Source organism: Neovison vison, chromosome 3, assembly GCF_020171115.1.
Source record: "Neovison vison isolate M4711 chromosome 3, ASM_NN_V1, whole genome shotgun sequence".
Taxonomy (NCBI): Eukaryota; Metazoa; Chordata; class Mammalia; order Carnivora; family Mustelidae; genus Neogale; species Neogale vison.
The window spans coordinates 179,697,286-179,713,467 of record NC_058093.1 but is presented as its reverse complement, the minus strand read 5'-3'; the positions used below and the strand labels follow the sequence as shown (position 1 = coordinate 179,713,467).

Below are 16,182 nucleotides of genomic sequence, written 5' to 3'. Positions count from 1 at the left end.
ACGAAAATATGTTAGGAAGTTCATGACTAAAGATCGCCTGTTAAGGATAAAGTGCAAATACGCTATGTCTATAGCTGTCTTAGAAAAAATTATTTCCTCTTTTAAGAGGTGAGAATGTACCCCTTTTGACGGCAGGACGACACAAGGGATGGAAATGCAGAGTCTTTCGCTGTCCATTCATGAGAGGAGGGTCGTTGTTCATTTACTTACTACCTACACCGTCTATATCTAACAGGGCTGCTGAAGATGTGTTATCACAAATTCAGAAGAATTACCAGAAGCCACAGAAAGAGCTGGAGGTCTTCAAAGCAGCAGCGAGCAGCCTCCTTTCAAAACACACCAGTGAGCTACAGACAGCAGGAGACCTGACAAGGGAGGCAGAGGCGAGGACCCGGGAAACCAACCGCCTGTTGCGCATTGTCCGTGCCAACCTGCACGAGTTCCACGTGAGTCTCCAGAAGGATGGGCTCTTTCCTTCTCTCTCAGGGCTGGGAGCCCAACTCTCCTATGTCGTTAATTCCATTTTTAGCTTCTTTAGAAACGAGCCCCACCTACTAACTCCCGCACGTAGTGTCAAGCAGTAATGTTCAGATGCTGGCTTGCTTTTTGAAGCATCCTCAAAGGTGAGGTGTTTTTTTTTTTTTGGCCCCAGGAAAAGAAGCAGCGTGTTGAAGAAGAACAGAACTTGACCTCGACGCTAATTGCCAGAGGGAGACGATTGCTAGAGGCTGTCACCACTCGTGCTGAGGCGGCTCAGAAGGCGCTGGCAGTAAGTCTGGCTCGGAACCTCTTCCTGCACCTTGTTCCCATGCACACGGGTACATCGGTCCACAGAGGCACCTGTGCTCACAAGGTGAATTTCTCCACGCAGCAGTTAGAACGTCACCGTGATGAGCTGCTTCTGTGGACTGCCAAAATCAGGAGCCACGTGGATGATCTGGTCATGCAGATGTCCAGAAGAAAAGCACTGGACCTCGTCTACAGAGCAGAGGACCATGCAGCTGAGCTCCAGAGACGAACACGTGCTCTGGACAGGTGAGAGCTGACTTTGCAAGAGCCCCAGGGTGGGTGATCCTGCGGAGCAAGGACAGTAAGAATGGCTGCTTTGCTCACAGTGTTGAGTCACTCTTTTTTGGTCTACAACCGACGACTCCTATTTTATGCACGTGGCAAGGAGGATTTCCTCCCATGTCTGATAAGGTGGTCATCCTTCCACATACGATGGGAAAATGCACAGTGAACTGGTTAGGAGTCAAACAAATATTATGTCATGATATCATCAAGCCATGAAGGCCTTATTAAGGAATGACTCAGTGCTCATGGCATTGTAGGTTGGACAGAATGAAGATATTGATTTTTTTTTTTTTTTTTTTACAAATCTTGTCCTTCTGGAGCTTGTGATTTGGCTGGCTTTATGGATGGTTAGAAGTTGTGGTTGCCCACACTGGAAGACACCATCCCCTTTATTTTCTACTACCTGAAGGCCTACTGTTGTCTTACAGTTATCTTAACATGTTTTTAGCATTTGTTAAATATGTCCTCAACTTGTGACAAAGCATTTCTAAATGAGAAGCATGACTTGAGGACAGTGGTTCTCAAACTTGTCTGCACTTTGGAATCACCTGGAAGAATTTCAAAAATACCGATGTTTTTGTCCCCTTGTCCTCCTCCCACTCAAAGATCATGACCTGGGCTTTGTCACGTTTTTAAAGATTCCCATGTTTTCAAAAAAAAAAAAAAAAAAAAAAAAGATTCCCATGTTATCTAATGGACAGCAAATGAAGGAACTAGCATTTCGTTCTTACCAGACATTCACACAATATTGTGAGTTAATTGGTTAATTTATTTCTTTTAAGTTTGTTACAATTATAGGTAGAAAGAGTCTGGACTCACTGGGAATGTGTGTGCTGCTGTACGTTGGGTGTGTTTTGCGGGAGGGGGGAAAAGAAATATCTTTCCAATTTGAGGGATGCTGCCATAGAAGATTAGCTCACACAAGGAAAGCAATTAAAAATGCTATAAGATAGAACGTTGCGTAAATTATGTGGTGCATGAAGCATTACCGCCTACACGTGCCATAGGAATCCATAATAGAAAATGGAATTAGATACCCCGCTCCTATCTTTTCATCAGCTTTCATTATTTCCCAAAAGAGAAAAAAAAATATTCTGCCTACATACATAGCTAGGACAAAACCCATATTGCCTGGTACAGTTAGTAAGAGCAATGTGGTATGCTACGGGAAGTTAAGTAACATCATTATCTTTTATTTATAAATCACCAGATTGTGCCAATCAAGCAGTAACTGCTGGTGTCTGGTTTGGGAATCCCTCAACTTGATAACCTTGGGGAGAAAACGAAGTGAGTTACTCAGCAGGCAAAGATGTGTCAATTGTCAGATTTCATTTTCAAGATAGAGTGCGCTGGATGAAATTGCGCCATTACCAGTTGGCGGGTTCATAAGTGATTTGCCCACTTGTAAGAGGGAAGTTCAGATGATTGAAATATTATCTGATCCTCCTCCAAATCCTCTTGTGAGTTTCATCCAATTGGTATCTATCTTTTGAGGAACAAGATTCAGCATCCTTATATATGCTTAGGGAAGCTTTTCGGAAATTAGCATGTGTGCAGCAGGAGAGATGACAGCCAAGGCAGACACACAGCGGTAGCCCAGACAGATGTGGGGGGCTGCACAGAAATGCAGGAATGTTGAGGGCAGCTGGTGGAAACTTGTGGATGGTTAGAACCATGGGAAACAAGCGATAGTCCACTCTGCGGGTGTTAATTAAACAGTGCTTCTGAGTGTTCCAGTGACGACGTAGCTACTTTTGAAGATTACCTTTGGAATTAGAGGGGAGTCCCTGTGTTGTTATTCCTTGAACTTTTCTAAGGGTAAGAAACCCGGAAGCTTTCAGGAATAGTGGGCAAGTTTCCTTTAGTTTGTGCTAATGTCTGTAAATATGCTGCTTACACAGTGGTCTTGGCAATGTGAGACACGTGTCCCTGAATGCCACCAGCGCAACACACGTCCATTCCAACATTAGGAGCCTGGTTGAAGAATCAGAGAAATTGGCAAAAGATGCTCTTGAGATGGTGACTACAACGAGCCTGGTGAGAGCTGCCCTGGGGGCCACAGTGTATGACTTCCTTTTCTAGACACTGTGGAAGATTGTTCCAAAAGGTGCTGAGCAAAGACTCAGTGGCTTAAATTCATGCTTGTCACCATTCTTGTCTGGTGAGAGCTGTTTGACTCTGTCATCATGTGATATAAGTTTTAATCTCTTAGGGTCATATTTTTTTTTTTAAGACTTATTTATTAGCATGAGCTGGGTGAGGGGCAGAGGGAGAGGGGAGAGCCCCGATGCAGGGCTTGACCTGGGATCATGACCTGAGCTGAAGTCAGCTTCTGAACCGACTCAGCCACCCCAACACCCCTTAAGGTTGTAAATACTTCTTTACGAAGACTAGCGAATGGTGATCTGGAAATGAGAAAAATCTTACAATTTCTTATAACAAAAGGATAATACTTCTTGATATCTACTTGAGACATCTTCTCTCTGGTGAAATCTTCACTTAATGTCTAGGTTTTGTCTTTATATATTTAAAAATGATTTGTGTTCTTTCTCCTCAGCCATGAATTAGGACAATTTAAATTGTCCCTACCCATTACCTTATGGACTCCCATGTTTGGAACTAGACTAGAGGCTATTCTGAAAGAGTTGCTCTCCCCGTCTTCAGTGGGAGTCCACCTGCCCCTACCCTTTCCCCCACACTGGACACTGGCCCCCCTCCCCACACCATTACCATGTTTAAGGTGTCCTGTTTTCCAGTTCCCAGAATCCCTTGTTTCTAAGGCAGAAGTGGCTCTCCAGCTCAGCTCCAGATTTCTAAAAGAAGGCAAAAGCCTGAGCAGAAAGCATCAAGGTAAGTTTCTAGCTCAGACTGTATTGATATGCAGAGTGAGTAAGCCTCTGACCATACCACTGGAATGTTCTCCTTTCCTGGAGGAATTTGAACATGAACTCTTCTTGTCACAGTGACATTCCAAGTTCCTGTCATAGATATATCACATAATTTAAATTTAAATTTTATATTTTATAAATGCCAATGCAGTGAGATCTTCCTGAAGGGTTCAGTAAACAGTGATTTCACACATGTATGGGCTGTCCAGTGAACACAACACAAAATGGCAGCAGGAATCCGTGGTGTGAGAAAAACATACACCTTTACTGTAATATATTCTAACAAAAAATATCAAGTCCTTATAGGAGTAGACAGTGAACTAAAACAAAGCTCACACCCCTCTAAGAACACTTCCATGCCCAGTAAGGGATCCTCCCATAACTGTCTGAGCCAAGGGCCCAGGTGTGGGCATAGGTTTTATTTTTCTGTGATTGACACATTTAAATTTTATGTCGTCATCTCATGGAATGGAAAGTCCCTCACACTTGATGGTAAAGCAGATGAAACACAAACTCTAGCATCCGTATTCACGGGCTGGGCTTCAGCTTACATGGCAAAAAGATATATCGGAGGCCAACAACCAGTGAACTTTCTGGCAATTAACACCTTAGGCAGAACCACTGTGTTCATCAGGTATTTTATCCATAATTCATTTTCTAACCATGTGTCCAGCATTGAGATGTGATTGTGTGTTATACAGAAATATTCAAAGTAAAAGCTTTGCTCCAACAGCTTTGATCAGACTTGAAGGAGGCTGAGTTGAACACCTGTCCTGTGGTGAGAGGGTTGGGGGAAAGGAGGGGCCCCAGCCGGGGAAGCATGGGGATACCAGGCAAAGATACCTGGGCAGGACAACCTTGGAGGTTTTATAACCCAGAGAAGAAAGGTGGACAAGATTAAGTTGTGAACAGGAAGTTAGTGAATGATTAAGACTGAGGGATTTAAACATAAGTTTTCGCCTGAGCTCTAATTAAATTGGACATGCAATTCGAGAAGAAATACTTGACAGAAGGGTAACAAGCAAAATAGAAAAAATGATCAAGGAAGTCCAAAACACTCGTACTTTCTATAATGAGTGGTGCTGAGTCTTGCTGGAAAAATTTCAATTTTGGAGGGGGGTGTCTGTAGAAAGCTGTTGATTCTGTAGACAGGTCAAAGTAATGAAGGTAACCATTGCCTAAGCAACTTTTGAGTAGGCTATCCTAAGAAAACACTTTTCCCCCCTTTAAATAGGTATTGCGTTGGAACTGAGTGAATTGAAAAATACAGTAAACAGAGTTCAAGAGAATGCTGATACAATTACTAGGAGGACCAATGAATCACTCTTAACACTCAGAGCAATTCCTGAAGGTAAGTGGAAAGGGGAATCTTGATTTAATTAATGTTAGCTCCTTGTAAAGCCATTACACAGCAGAAGGAAGTCCTACTGCCAATCTGATTAACAGCCTTGCTCCAAATTGAGACCAAGATAAGAGCTTTTACTAGCAAAGGAGTATGGTTTGGAACTGCAAATAACTATTTTTTAAATAGCTCCAGAACACCTGCATTGCAATGCTAAAATCATACTCTGAAAAGCAAAAAACCTTGGGAGACTTGATCACTGCCCCCGATGAATTGCTTTCTCTTAAAATGACTCGACACATCCCTTCAATGAAAGGGTCATTTGAAGAAGTCAGCAAGAAGCTGAATGTTCCCACTTTAAGGGATAATGCTAGATGCATTATAAATGGGGGCAATTAACTCTTGCTTGGTGATCTTCCTTCATGAGGCAATAAAGCATTCTAAAATAAGCTCAGAAATCACTTTAATATTGATGGGTTGGAAATGTACTATTCATTACCGTCTGAAATAGGAAAACTGTTTAAAAGTATAATACAAATGAGTCCAGCTGCAATGCAGTCCCTCAATCTTCCCTTCTTTTCATAATAAGCCTTATAAGACATCCTAACAACTCCAGAGTTCTCTCTGTGGTTTCAGCGGTAAACATGGAAACTACTGTCAGGGGGTCTGGGCTTGGGGCACCTTTGCACTGACTTCTAACCTTAAATCATGGGTACACATTCTAATGAAGTTTTGTTTCATTTCATTTTCTTTTCTTTCCTTTTTCCTTTCTTTCTTTCTTCCTCCCTCCATCCCTCTCTCTTTCTTTCTTTTAGGACACATGATGTCTGTTGGTTAAATACTTAAAAGTACCTTTTCAGGGGCACCTTGGTGGCTCAGTTGGTTAAGCATCCGACTCTTGATTTCAGCTCAGGTCATGATCTCAGGGTTGTGAGATCGAGCCCCGTATCAGGTTCTGTTCTAATCACGGAGCCTGCTTAATATTCTCTTTACCCCTGCCCGTCCTGCCAATCTCCCTTTTTAAAAAAACCTTTTATCTGGAAGTAATTTCAAACTTGCAGAAAAATTGCTGCAAGAGTAAAGAGGAAGCTGTAGACTATTTATCAAGCTCCTTTTAGTGTTGGTTTTTTTTTTTTTTTCTAAATTTATTTATTTGACACAGAGAGAGCGAGAGAGAGATCAGAAGTAGGCAGAGAGGCAGGCAGAGAAAGGAGGAAGCAGGCTCCCCGCCGAGCAGAGAGCCCGACACGGGGCTCGATCCCAGGACCCTGAGATCATGACCTAAGCTGAAGGCAGAGGCTTAACCCACTGAGCCACCCAGGCGCCCCAGTGTTGGTTTTTGTCCTGTTGGGACTGGGTACTTTAAACGTGAATACTGGTGCCTTTAAAAAAATCATCACCCGGGACGCCTGGGTGGCTCAGTTGGTTGGACGATTGCCTTCGCCTCAGGTCATGATCCCGGAGTCCTGGGATCGAGTCCCGCATCGGGCTCCCAGCTCCACGCGGAGTCTGCTTCTCCCTCTGACCTTCTCCTTGCTCATGCTCTCTCTCACTGTCTCTCTCTCAAATAAATAAATAAAATCTTTAAGAAAAAAATCATCACCCAGATTTTCTAAAACAACTGAATTCCACTTTATCCATTGTGACTGTTTAGTCTTTATTCTGCTGTTCCGTTAGTAGCCAGCTGACGTTGTGGGTAAATGCCATTCCCTCCAGCCTAGGACATGCCCGTCTTACCTACAAATTTAAATTCCCCAAAATTCTTATCTACACATGGACTGATTTCAAGAAGGTAATTCATGACTAGGAGAAGGGAGACCAAATAAAGAAGTTTAGCTTATTAACATCTGCGATGCTGAGAACACAATTGGTAGGTGATCTCACTGTGTATTGAAAGGTCAATAGAGAACATTGTTACCAAAACTATTTCATTTGTCCCTAAGAGTGTGTGGTAAGGCATAGGGCATTCAGTCTTAGTACTGCCATTAATGAATGAGAAGCCCTATTTTCCTTTCAGCAGCCTGTAAGAAATACTGTACATGTTTCCATGAAAAGTCACATTTACGGTGGTTTATGGTTTTCCCCGTATGTGATCAGAGGAGTGCATGCTTACATTTAAATTTGTCAGGTATCCGAGGCAAGGGAACCAAAGTCAAAGAGCTGGCCGCATCTGCAAATCAGAGCACAGCAAGCACCTTAAAGGACGTCGTGGGATTGAGCCAGAAGCTGCTGAACACATCCACTGACCTGTCCAGGGTTGACGCCACCTTACGAGAAACCAACAGACTTCTACAGGACTCCTCAATGACCAGTACGTCCTGGTTTCCCTTCCCAGCGGGGAAGCCCATGTTGTGAGATTTTCAACTGGCCCGGTGTACCATGGGGTCTTTGTGACAGACAGCATTCCTAAGGAATAAAAATGCACTGATGTCTAGATTTGCATTTATAAGGCGAGAAAACAGCCTTGGGGAGGGCCTGCTGCTGGCGCATTTTTCATGTACAGTTGACCCTTGAACAACATAGGTTTCAACTGCTGTTGAAAATTTTTTTCACTGTACAGATTTTTTTTCAATGAATACAGAAAATGTAGTTTCTTAATATTTTCTTTACTCTAGCTTACCTCATTGTGAGAATACAGTGTATGATGCATGTAACCTACAAACCGTGTTAATTGACCGTTTACATGGTTGGTGAGGCTTCCAGCCACAGTAGGCTATTCCTAGAGAAGTGTTGGGGGCGTCAGAAGTTACACGCAGCTTTGCCACTGCATGGGGTTGAGAGCCCCCCACCCCACCCCTCAGTCAACTGAGGGTCAACTGTATTTACCAAAATTTCAAGGATCTGATCATTAGGATGTTCTATTTTATTCAGTGCCTTGGGAATAATAGATTCACCTCTCTCGTTTCCTCCCTGCCGCTGTCTTTCTCGCCACTGCTACTGGGTAGCTCTGCAGGCTGCAAGGAGAGTGAAGGACGCCGAGACACAAGCCAGCCTTTTATATGATCGGCTGAAGCCTTTGAAGATATTAGAAGAGAACCTGAGCAGAAACCTATCAGAAATCAAACTGCTCATCAGCCAGGCCCGGAAGCAAGCAGCTTCTGTGAGTGTGGGTTCCTGGGGCTCTCAGGAGCTCGGGCCTCCTGCAGCGGGGGCTCTTGGTAACCTCAGGTCTCAGGGGACTCCTGTAGAGGGGACTGTCACACTGACTTCTACTGATTCTGCTCTTACCACTCACATTTCTCCCAGCCTTGTCTACAGTACATTTAAGACTTTGTGTTAGGTATATTTACACACAATACATATATATATATATATATTTAGGTATATAAATATATATCTATATATTTAGGTATATAAATATATATCTGTATATATATGTGATATATGTATATCACACACACACACACACACACACACATATATATATGGCAACTTATGACTTTCATTTATGGTGCTTATGCTTGGTCTCAAAAATACCATCTCTCCTGCCCTGGATAGTATATTTAAGTGGACTTAAGTAGTCTCATTTTCTTTGTTTTTTGCTTCATTCAACCTGGTTCCAAATGATAGTGAAGAGATCTCACGTCTTTGTGGAGATTTATAACTGTAGCCTCAATTCGTCAGTCCATAACTGTTCTCAGCTGCTGGTCTAAGTGTCTACCTCTAAGCTGCCTTGGTCGAGTCTGGCTCTGTGGCCATCATTTCACGAACGTGGCAATGCAAGTGTTCCTCAGAGCGTGGCCGCCCCCGAGCCTCATCGCCCAGGAGTCTGGCCGCACAGCCTCCACACACAGGTGCTCCCAAATCCAGGGCACTGAGTGCATCGAACACTTGAGAACTGGAAAGAAAGTGCGTTACGGCCATCCGTAGCTCCAGCCCTTGGCCGTGCTCTAAAAGGGAGGCATTTCAGGGAAATTTCTTCAAGAGACTAAGCCGTTAACATGCTACTGGGGATTTATAGAGGACGGATGTGACCTCTGGTCTCACGTTCATCTGCCTGAACCCTGCTAGCTAAGAAAAAGCCGTTCTGGAGTCTTCCACTCCCCCCTCCCTTGAGTGACCTCAATATTGGAAAATGGCCGTAGGTTGACATGAGCTCTGGTTTCTGTTTGTTTCCGTGAAAGTCACCAATGAAACGTAAGCCCGACGGACGCTTCTGAATGCTCTGATTAGTACAAACGTATAATCTTTAAAGCTAATATAGGAAATCTATGCAGATACTTAGAGAAACGTGTAGTAAGTGCAGGGGTTGCTCTATAAATATTTGCTGGATATATAAATAGATTATCCCTTCACGTATTTGACAGATGATCATCAAACGTCCTCCCTGGTTCGGGGTAAAGATTCCAGGGTGATCTGGATAAGCTCCTTGTCTCAAGGAATTAAGTCTCACATGAGCAAGCCCATTTCCTATGTAAAATAGTCTTAAAACTTCAAGACTGACTTTTCCATATTTAAGTTATTCACCAAACAAAATAATTTTCCTTACCACCTGATCTCTCACATTATGAAACACAAAGCCTTATGCATCCTCAGGAGAGGAAACTTGCGGACCAGTGAAAATTGGTTCTGGAACAGCACGTTTGATCTCCTGGCCTGTGGCCAGTGTTTGTCACTGAGTGATTAGGACACTTCCTCTTCCCTTTCACAGATCAAAGTCGCCGTGTCTGCGGACCGAGATTGCATCCGGGCCTACCAGCCTCCGATTTCTTCTACCAACTATAACACCTTAACGCTCAATGTTAAGACAAGTGAACCCGATAACCTTCTCTTCTACCTGGGGAGCAGCACCAGTGTGAGTATGGACCGTAGAAAGCCCCAATGAATTCTCTGAAGTGGGGGGACCCACTGCAGAGAATTGGTGTGGTGGTGGGGGCAGGGGGGAGTTGATGAAAGAAAAAACAAAACAAAACAAAACAAAAACAAAAAAACAGAGCCTTGGCGAAATCTTGAATCCTTCTAAGGGAACTAAACTTTTGCTAACCTAGTGGCATTAGATTAAAAACACACAGAGTCCCAAGCTGCATGCCTGTGAGGAGGGCCCCGCGATGTTGAGGAGAGTATCTTCCCTAGCTGCAGGGTGGCATTTCTTAATGGCTTCTGCAGCTCTTCAGCCACAGAGCGCAACCTTGGGGGTGGAAACTGGATCTCGGAGGTTGTCATCAGGGGTGGGGGTGTGCATCCTAAGGGGCATATTAGAACCGTCCAGCTTCACCCAGGCTCCTCCACCCAACGAGATTTCGGTCGTTCCCAGAGGGGCAAGTCCCCTGTGGAAGACCGACTTGATACCTTTGGCTGCCAGTGGGAATGGGTCAGAACCCTTGTGGGTCTGAGAGCAGAAAATATTAACGAGCACAAGTTCTGAAACATCTTCGTGGGAGTGGAGGTGCAGAACAGATGCAAGTCCACCTTGCGGGGTATCATGACTCCTGTCTTACTACGTATTTCATGTTCACCCACTGCCTTCTCAGACTGGGCAGACCAGTCCAGTGCCTTTCCTCCTGTTCCCTGTAAGTTACTGGTGATCCCCAGTGAGTGTTTCTGAGGAACTTTCTGGAAGGGACTGTGCAGGGCCATGCAGGGCAAGGTTGGGAGGGGCACTATTATCCAACAATGACGTAACCACCTCCAAGACGCTGAGTCATGCTTCAGCTCCAGAGAGGGGAACATTTAAAGACAAAAGGCGGGTTTTTGAGGGTTTTTTTGTTGTTTTTAAGAATAGAGGAAATGCTCTAGGAGCTCATTCTTTAACATGTTTTGGTAGTCATGCAAACAGTCGGCATGTAAACTCATCCCAGCTCATGCTCGCACCCCAGTCTGATTTCTTGGCAGTAGAGATGCGGCGGGGGAAGGTGGCCTTTCTCTGGGATCTGGGCTCCGGGTCCACGCGGTTGGAATTTCCAGACTTCCCAATTGACGACGACGAATGGCACAGTATCTATGTAACCAGGTAGTAGAGAAAGTTCTCTCCAATTGTCTCTTTTTTTGAAACTGTATCTTATAAGTTTGTAACATGTTTGTCACATCATATAGTCTTAGAAATTTGGGGGAAGTTAGATTATAATTAAAGGATAGTTGGTTTAGATTAACTATAGAAATAAGGGCTTCCCCCCCCTTATTATAGAAGAAATAAACTTTGTTACCAAAATCAACATCAAAAGAAGAAAAATGTTATACGTTACCTTTAGAATGTTAGGTCCAAGCTGGCCGACCAGTAAACTGAGTTCTCCCCAGCAGAGAGGAGTGAGAGGCAACATGGTCGAAATCCCACATGGGGGGTGTGGTGTGTACATAGAAGAGGAAAGAAGGCAGGGATCCAAGTGGGAAGTGTGGTTTCTTAAAATTCAGACACAAAGCAAAATTCTTTCTTGCAAAGTCTCTCTTAAGGTGTATCTTTTTATTTTTCTGTAATCTTATGGTTTGTTGTTGCTGGGAATTCTTGACTTTTGCTTTGTTATTTGTGGAAAAGGAGTAATACTGAAGGCAGTAGCCTATTTCAAATAATTAACTGGTCATCTGTAACTGGTTTAAGCAAGGAGGTAACACAATGCCATTTATGATTTAGAAGACCTTCTCCACAAGTTTTTGCGAGTAAACTGGGGATGGGGTGGACAGGACTGGAAGACGGAGACCAGTGGGGGGACCCACTGCAGGGAATGTGGCGAGAAGACCCTGGAGACTGCCTAGAAACAGATGTGTACCTAACGCGGACAGATGTGGGATTCTGAAACTGTTCTTTCTGTAATTCTTTGTGACCCATAGATTTGGAAACATCGGTTCATTGAGTGTAAAAGAAATGAGCGCAGCTCAGAAGCCACCAACAAAAACAAGTAAATCCCCTGGAACCGCCAATGTTCTCGATATAAACAACTCAACGCTCATGTTTGTTGGAGGGCTTGGAGGACAGATCAAGGTAACATTCCAGACATTCATCTGAACAGGACTGATGGGCTGCTTTTCCCTAAAACTAGTATGCTTAAACTATTGAACAGATCCAAGGCAGATGAACATTTCTCGTTTCTGTGATTTTGCATAACGACAGCACATTTTCAGAGTTGGGCTGGTTTTATAAAGCAGAGGGTCCTGCCGAATAAAGAGAGTAAATGGAAAGGAAGCCAATGGTCCATTTTGCGATTTGAGTTTCTTTTCCAGGACTGAAACAGGGAATTCAGCATTCTGTATTCATTTCTGTAATTTCTTTTATCGCTCTTCTAACCCTAGTGGTAGAATAATGCTAATTAGTGTTTAACACCAGAGCCAGTGGTATATATTTTATTATACCCACTCTCCCTTTACTGGATGAAGTTGAGTCACTTGGATTTGGTTCTGTGTTCTGAGAGTAAGGGGGTCAGTTCCAGCCGGGCCCTCACTACTGACCAATGTGCTCTGAGCCTCTGTTTCCTCACCGACATGTAAAAGGGGTTTCTCTCCAGGGCCCCTGGTAACCGAGGTGATCTTTGCGATCCTGTCTGGTTATCGCTCATTCTACAATTACACTTAATAATTGGGAGGAAACCAGTGATCACAATGGGGCCATTTTTCTGGATGTTGTTTTCTCAAAATTTGGATATTAGATTTGAGTTCCCAGCAAGGAGTTCTGTGCACATAGAGAACGTATTCCTTTCCTCATTCATGTGGGTTGTGTTTTGTTTGTTTATATTAGAAGTCTCCCACTGTGAAGGTTACTCATTTTAAAGGCTGCATGGGAGAGGCCTTCCTGAACGGACAGTCCATCGGCCTGTGGAACTATATTGAACGGGAGGGCAAGTGCCATGGCTGCTTTGGAAGGTAACGGGCCCCGCAATTTAATATATAGTCATTCATGTCCCGTAGCTGCTTAGGGAATTCCCATGCCCATCACGGTGGCCCAGAGTCTGTCACGTCAGTTGCCTTACCCCAAAGGATAGGGCATAGGTCATTTACTAATGGAAGCCTGGGCGTCATTTTTAACCCTTAAGAAGTAGTTTTCACTGTGTCTCATATGCTTTCATCATGGATCATATCCTTGAGAAGCACCAGATATCTTCTCAAAGCACCTTCTGTCCCAGAGAGCCATGATAAATCTTTGATAAATCACTGTACATCTTCAGTTTGAAAATACTTCCAAGGATGAGAATTTTGTTTCTGCCACCAAGTTTTATAGCTACATACTTTCTCATTCTTAAATTCTGGAATTCTAGAAATTAAATGCCTTTGGCAATGGAGAACAACTCCCTGACATCGTTTGGCAGATATTGCTATTGGAGCAGGCATTTAATAACAATCTCACCGAGCTCAGCAGCCCCCGTTTTCGTTTCTAAAAAGATAACTGCAACCCCAGAAGTATACAAATCTCGTTTCCTCAAGCTTTCATAATTAAGACAATAGATTGCTTCTGCCATTAGAGAAATGTAACATCTGATATAATTCTGTCATCTAATGGGCTGCTCTGTCCAGATAGATATCTGTAATTAACAAGGAGCCGTGACAAGATCAGTTGGAAGCAATTCCCATTACATTTAGAAACTCGTGGGCGAGTTTTCATTTTGTTACTGTCAGAGCTGTTTTCTCTTAGGGCTCATAGCTTGGGATTTTGTGGTTTGCGCCTTTTATTTGTTTCCTTCCCTTGACTTCACTTGCTTTCAAAGTCATGACCAGAAGTTTGGTTTTTGGAGCCTTATGACTGAAAAAAATATTAGCTTTGGAGTTCGAGTTTTTCAGGCTCCCTCTCCTACCAAATCTCTCTCAGTGACTTTGTAATAAGTCACCTCACCTCATGGAGACTTGGTTTCTTCTTCCAGAATAGGAAAATGAAAATCTTGTTGTCCTACCTCCCAGTACTGATGATGAACCCTTAACCATGATGTACATGAAAATCCTCCATAAACTCGAGACCCCCGGCCCCAGTGTCCCACTCTGACCTTCCTGCAGTCACAGTCCATTGCTTTTTAGGTAGATGCCTCAGGATTATTTTCTTGACAATAAGCGTGTAAAACCCAAGGTTTTGTAATTGGCAAATAAGATAAAAAAATGATACTGCCTCATGAGGTAATGACACCAGCTCTAGAACTCTGGGAGCCGAGAACTCCCCATCATTTTTTCCTCATGCTGTTTTTCTGATAGGGAAGTTTCCCGAGCAATTTAGTGATTCTAACTTGAGAACGGTTCCGACCCTTGGGCTCTGGGTCACAGATTGACCCCTGATCATTAATCTTACTTTTAGAAAGGAAAGTCTTAAGAGGGGTCAAAAATTTCTAATACTGAAAAACAATCTGAGGGGTTTGAAGTGGCGGGGGGGGGGTGGGAGGTTGGGGTACCAGGTGGTGGGTATTATAGAGGGCATGGATTGCATGGAGCACTGGGTGTGGTGAAAAATAAAGGAATACTGTTTTTCTGAAAATAAATAAATAAATTTAAAAAAATTTCTAATACAGAAAATGCCCCCTACTTTAGCTGTTGCAGTATTCCTAAGTTCACCCATCATTTTCAGGGTTGTTTTTAAACCCCTGGCCTTAATACTCATTAAGGAGGGCATAGATTGCATGGAGCACTGGGTGTTATATGCAAACAATGAACCATGGAACACGACATCAGAAACTAATGATGTACTTTATGGTGACTAACGTAACACAATAATAATAATAATAATACCACTGGCCTTGAACTGCAGTAGTGAGGGAATTTAATGACTACTAGCTCTTCTCCTCATTTGCTGGAATGAGGAAGTCCATTTTCTATGTGGCCATTGGTTTCTTCTCTAAAGAAAACCCTCCCACCACATGTCCACCCACCCTGGACCCCCAGGGAAAGATGAAGGTTGCTACAGACCGAGAAGAGGGATTAGCAGGTGCTCCCACTGCCCACCCCCCGCCGCCCGCCCCCACTGGCCTCCACCCTATTCCTGGAACTGGCTTTTTTGGTAGAAGGCTGACCACCCACATGAATTTCAGGATCAGATTGACTCATTAGCTCAAACAGAGGTTTTCTGGGTACAAAGCAAATCAGCAGGCTATCCTTATATTGACTAGCATGCCTAAAGTATGTTTTTTAAAAGAATACTAGTTTAATAGGATATTAATAAATACTTTTTTCTAAGTGGGGATATAAGGTGTGTCCCGACTATAAATTGTTGGGAAACACTGAGTGAAACAGTTAAGTACACTGTCTTATGGTGAGGCCATCGGAGCCTCTGATATGCTTACACACACTAATCATGTCCTCGGGAGCGGCTGGAGTCGCAGCAGTCCCAAACTCACTTGATCCCCAACTGTTTAAAAAGCGTTTCAGAGTTGCCTACATTCCATAGAACATGCAGGGGCAGGTGCAGAGACAGACACAAGGGGGCGCTTTCTGTCCGTCTTTTTATTTATTTGTTTGTTTATTTAAAAATTTTTTTAAAGATTTTATTTATTTATTTGTCAGAGAGATGAGCACAGGCAGACAGAGAGGCAGGCAGAGGCAGAGGGAGAAGCAGGCTCCCCGCCGAGCAAGGAGCCCGATGCGGGACTCGATCCCAGGACGCTGGGATCTTGACCTGAGTTGAAGACAGTCGCTTAACCAACTGAACCACCCAGGTGTCCCGGTCCATCTTTTTAAATTGAGCTGTCTTCATTTTAGGCAACCTCCCCTACTTATTAGACAAAGACTTTGGCTTAGAGTTAACCAACTAATTCTAGGAAATGAATCAATGTTAGCAGACCGGTGATTAGAATTCATGTGCTTTTGACCTTCTTGTTTAAGTAATCTGCCATTATTAAATCATTAGTGTGGTCCTCTGATGTCCTTTAGATTTAAAAATTAATTTTCTCAGAACGAGCATTTACCTTTGACTTCTATTACCGAGGAAACGAATTGATTTTTTTTTTTTTTTGCTTTTTTATTCCTCTTTGAATATATTTG

At 43.4% G+C, this 16,182-nt stretch overlaps 1 protein-coding gene across 1 annotated transcript in view; it reads left to right on the top strand.

Annotated features, from left to right (window-relative positions):
• The window catches only part of LAMA1 (laminin subunit alpha 1), a 159,389-nt gene that overhangs the window by 119,555 nt on the left and 23,652 nt on the right, over positions 1-16,182 (top strand). The window contains exons 37-48 of the mRNA XM_044243374.1: positions 236-446; positions 653-769; positions 872-1,035; positions 2,976-3,111; positions 3,831-3,924; positions 5,197-5,313; positions 7,433-7,615; positions 8,250-8,404; positions 9,956-10,099; positions 11,121-11,254; positions 12,067-12,217; positions 12,968-13,092. Coding sequence (XP_044099309.1) covers positions 236-446; positions 653-769; positions 872-1,035; positions 2,976-3,111; positions 3,831-3,924; positions 5,197-5,313; positions 7,433-7,615; positions 8,250-8,404; positions 9,956-10,099; positions 11,121-11,254; positions 12,067-12,217; positions 12,968-13,092 — 1,731 coding nt within the window. The remainder of the gene's footprint in view (positions 1-235; positions 447-652; positions 770-871; positions 1,036-2,975; positions 3,112-3,830; positions 3,925-5,196; positions 5,314-7,432; positions 7,616-8,249; positions 8,405-9,955; positions 10,100-11,120; positions 11,255-12,066; positions 12,218-12,967; positions 13,093-16,182) is intronic.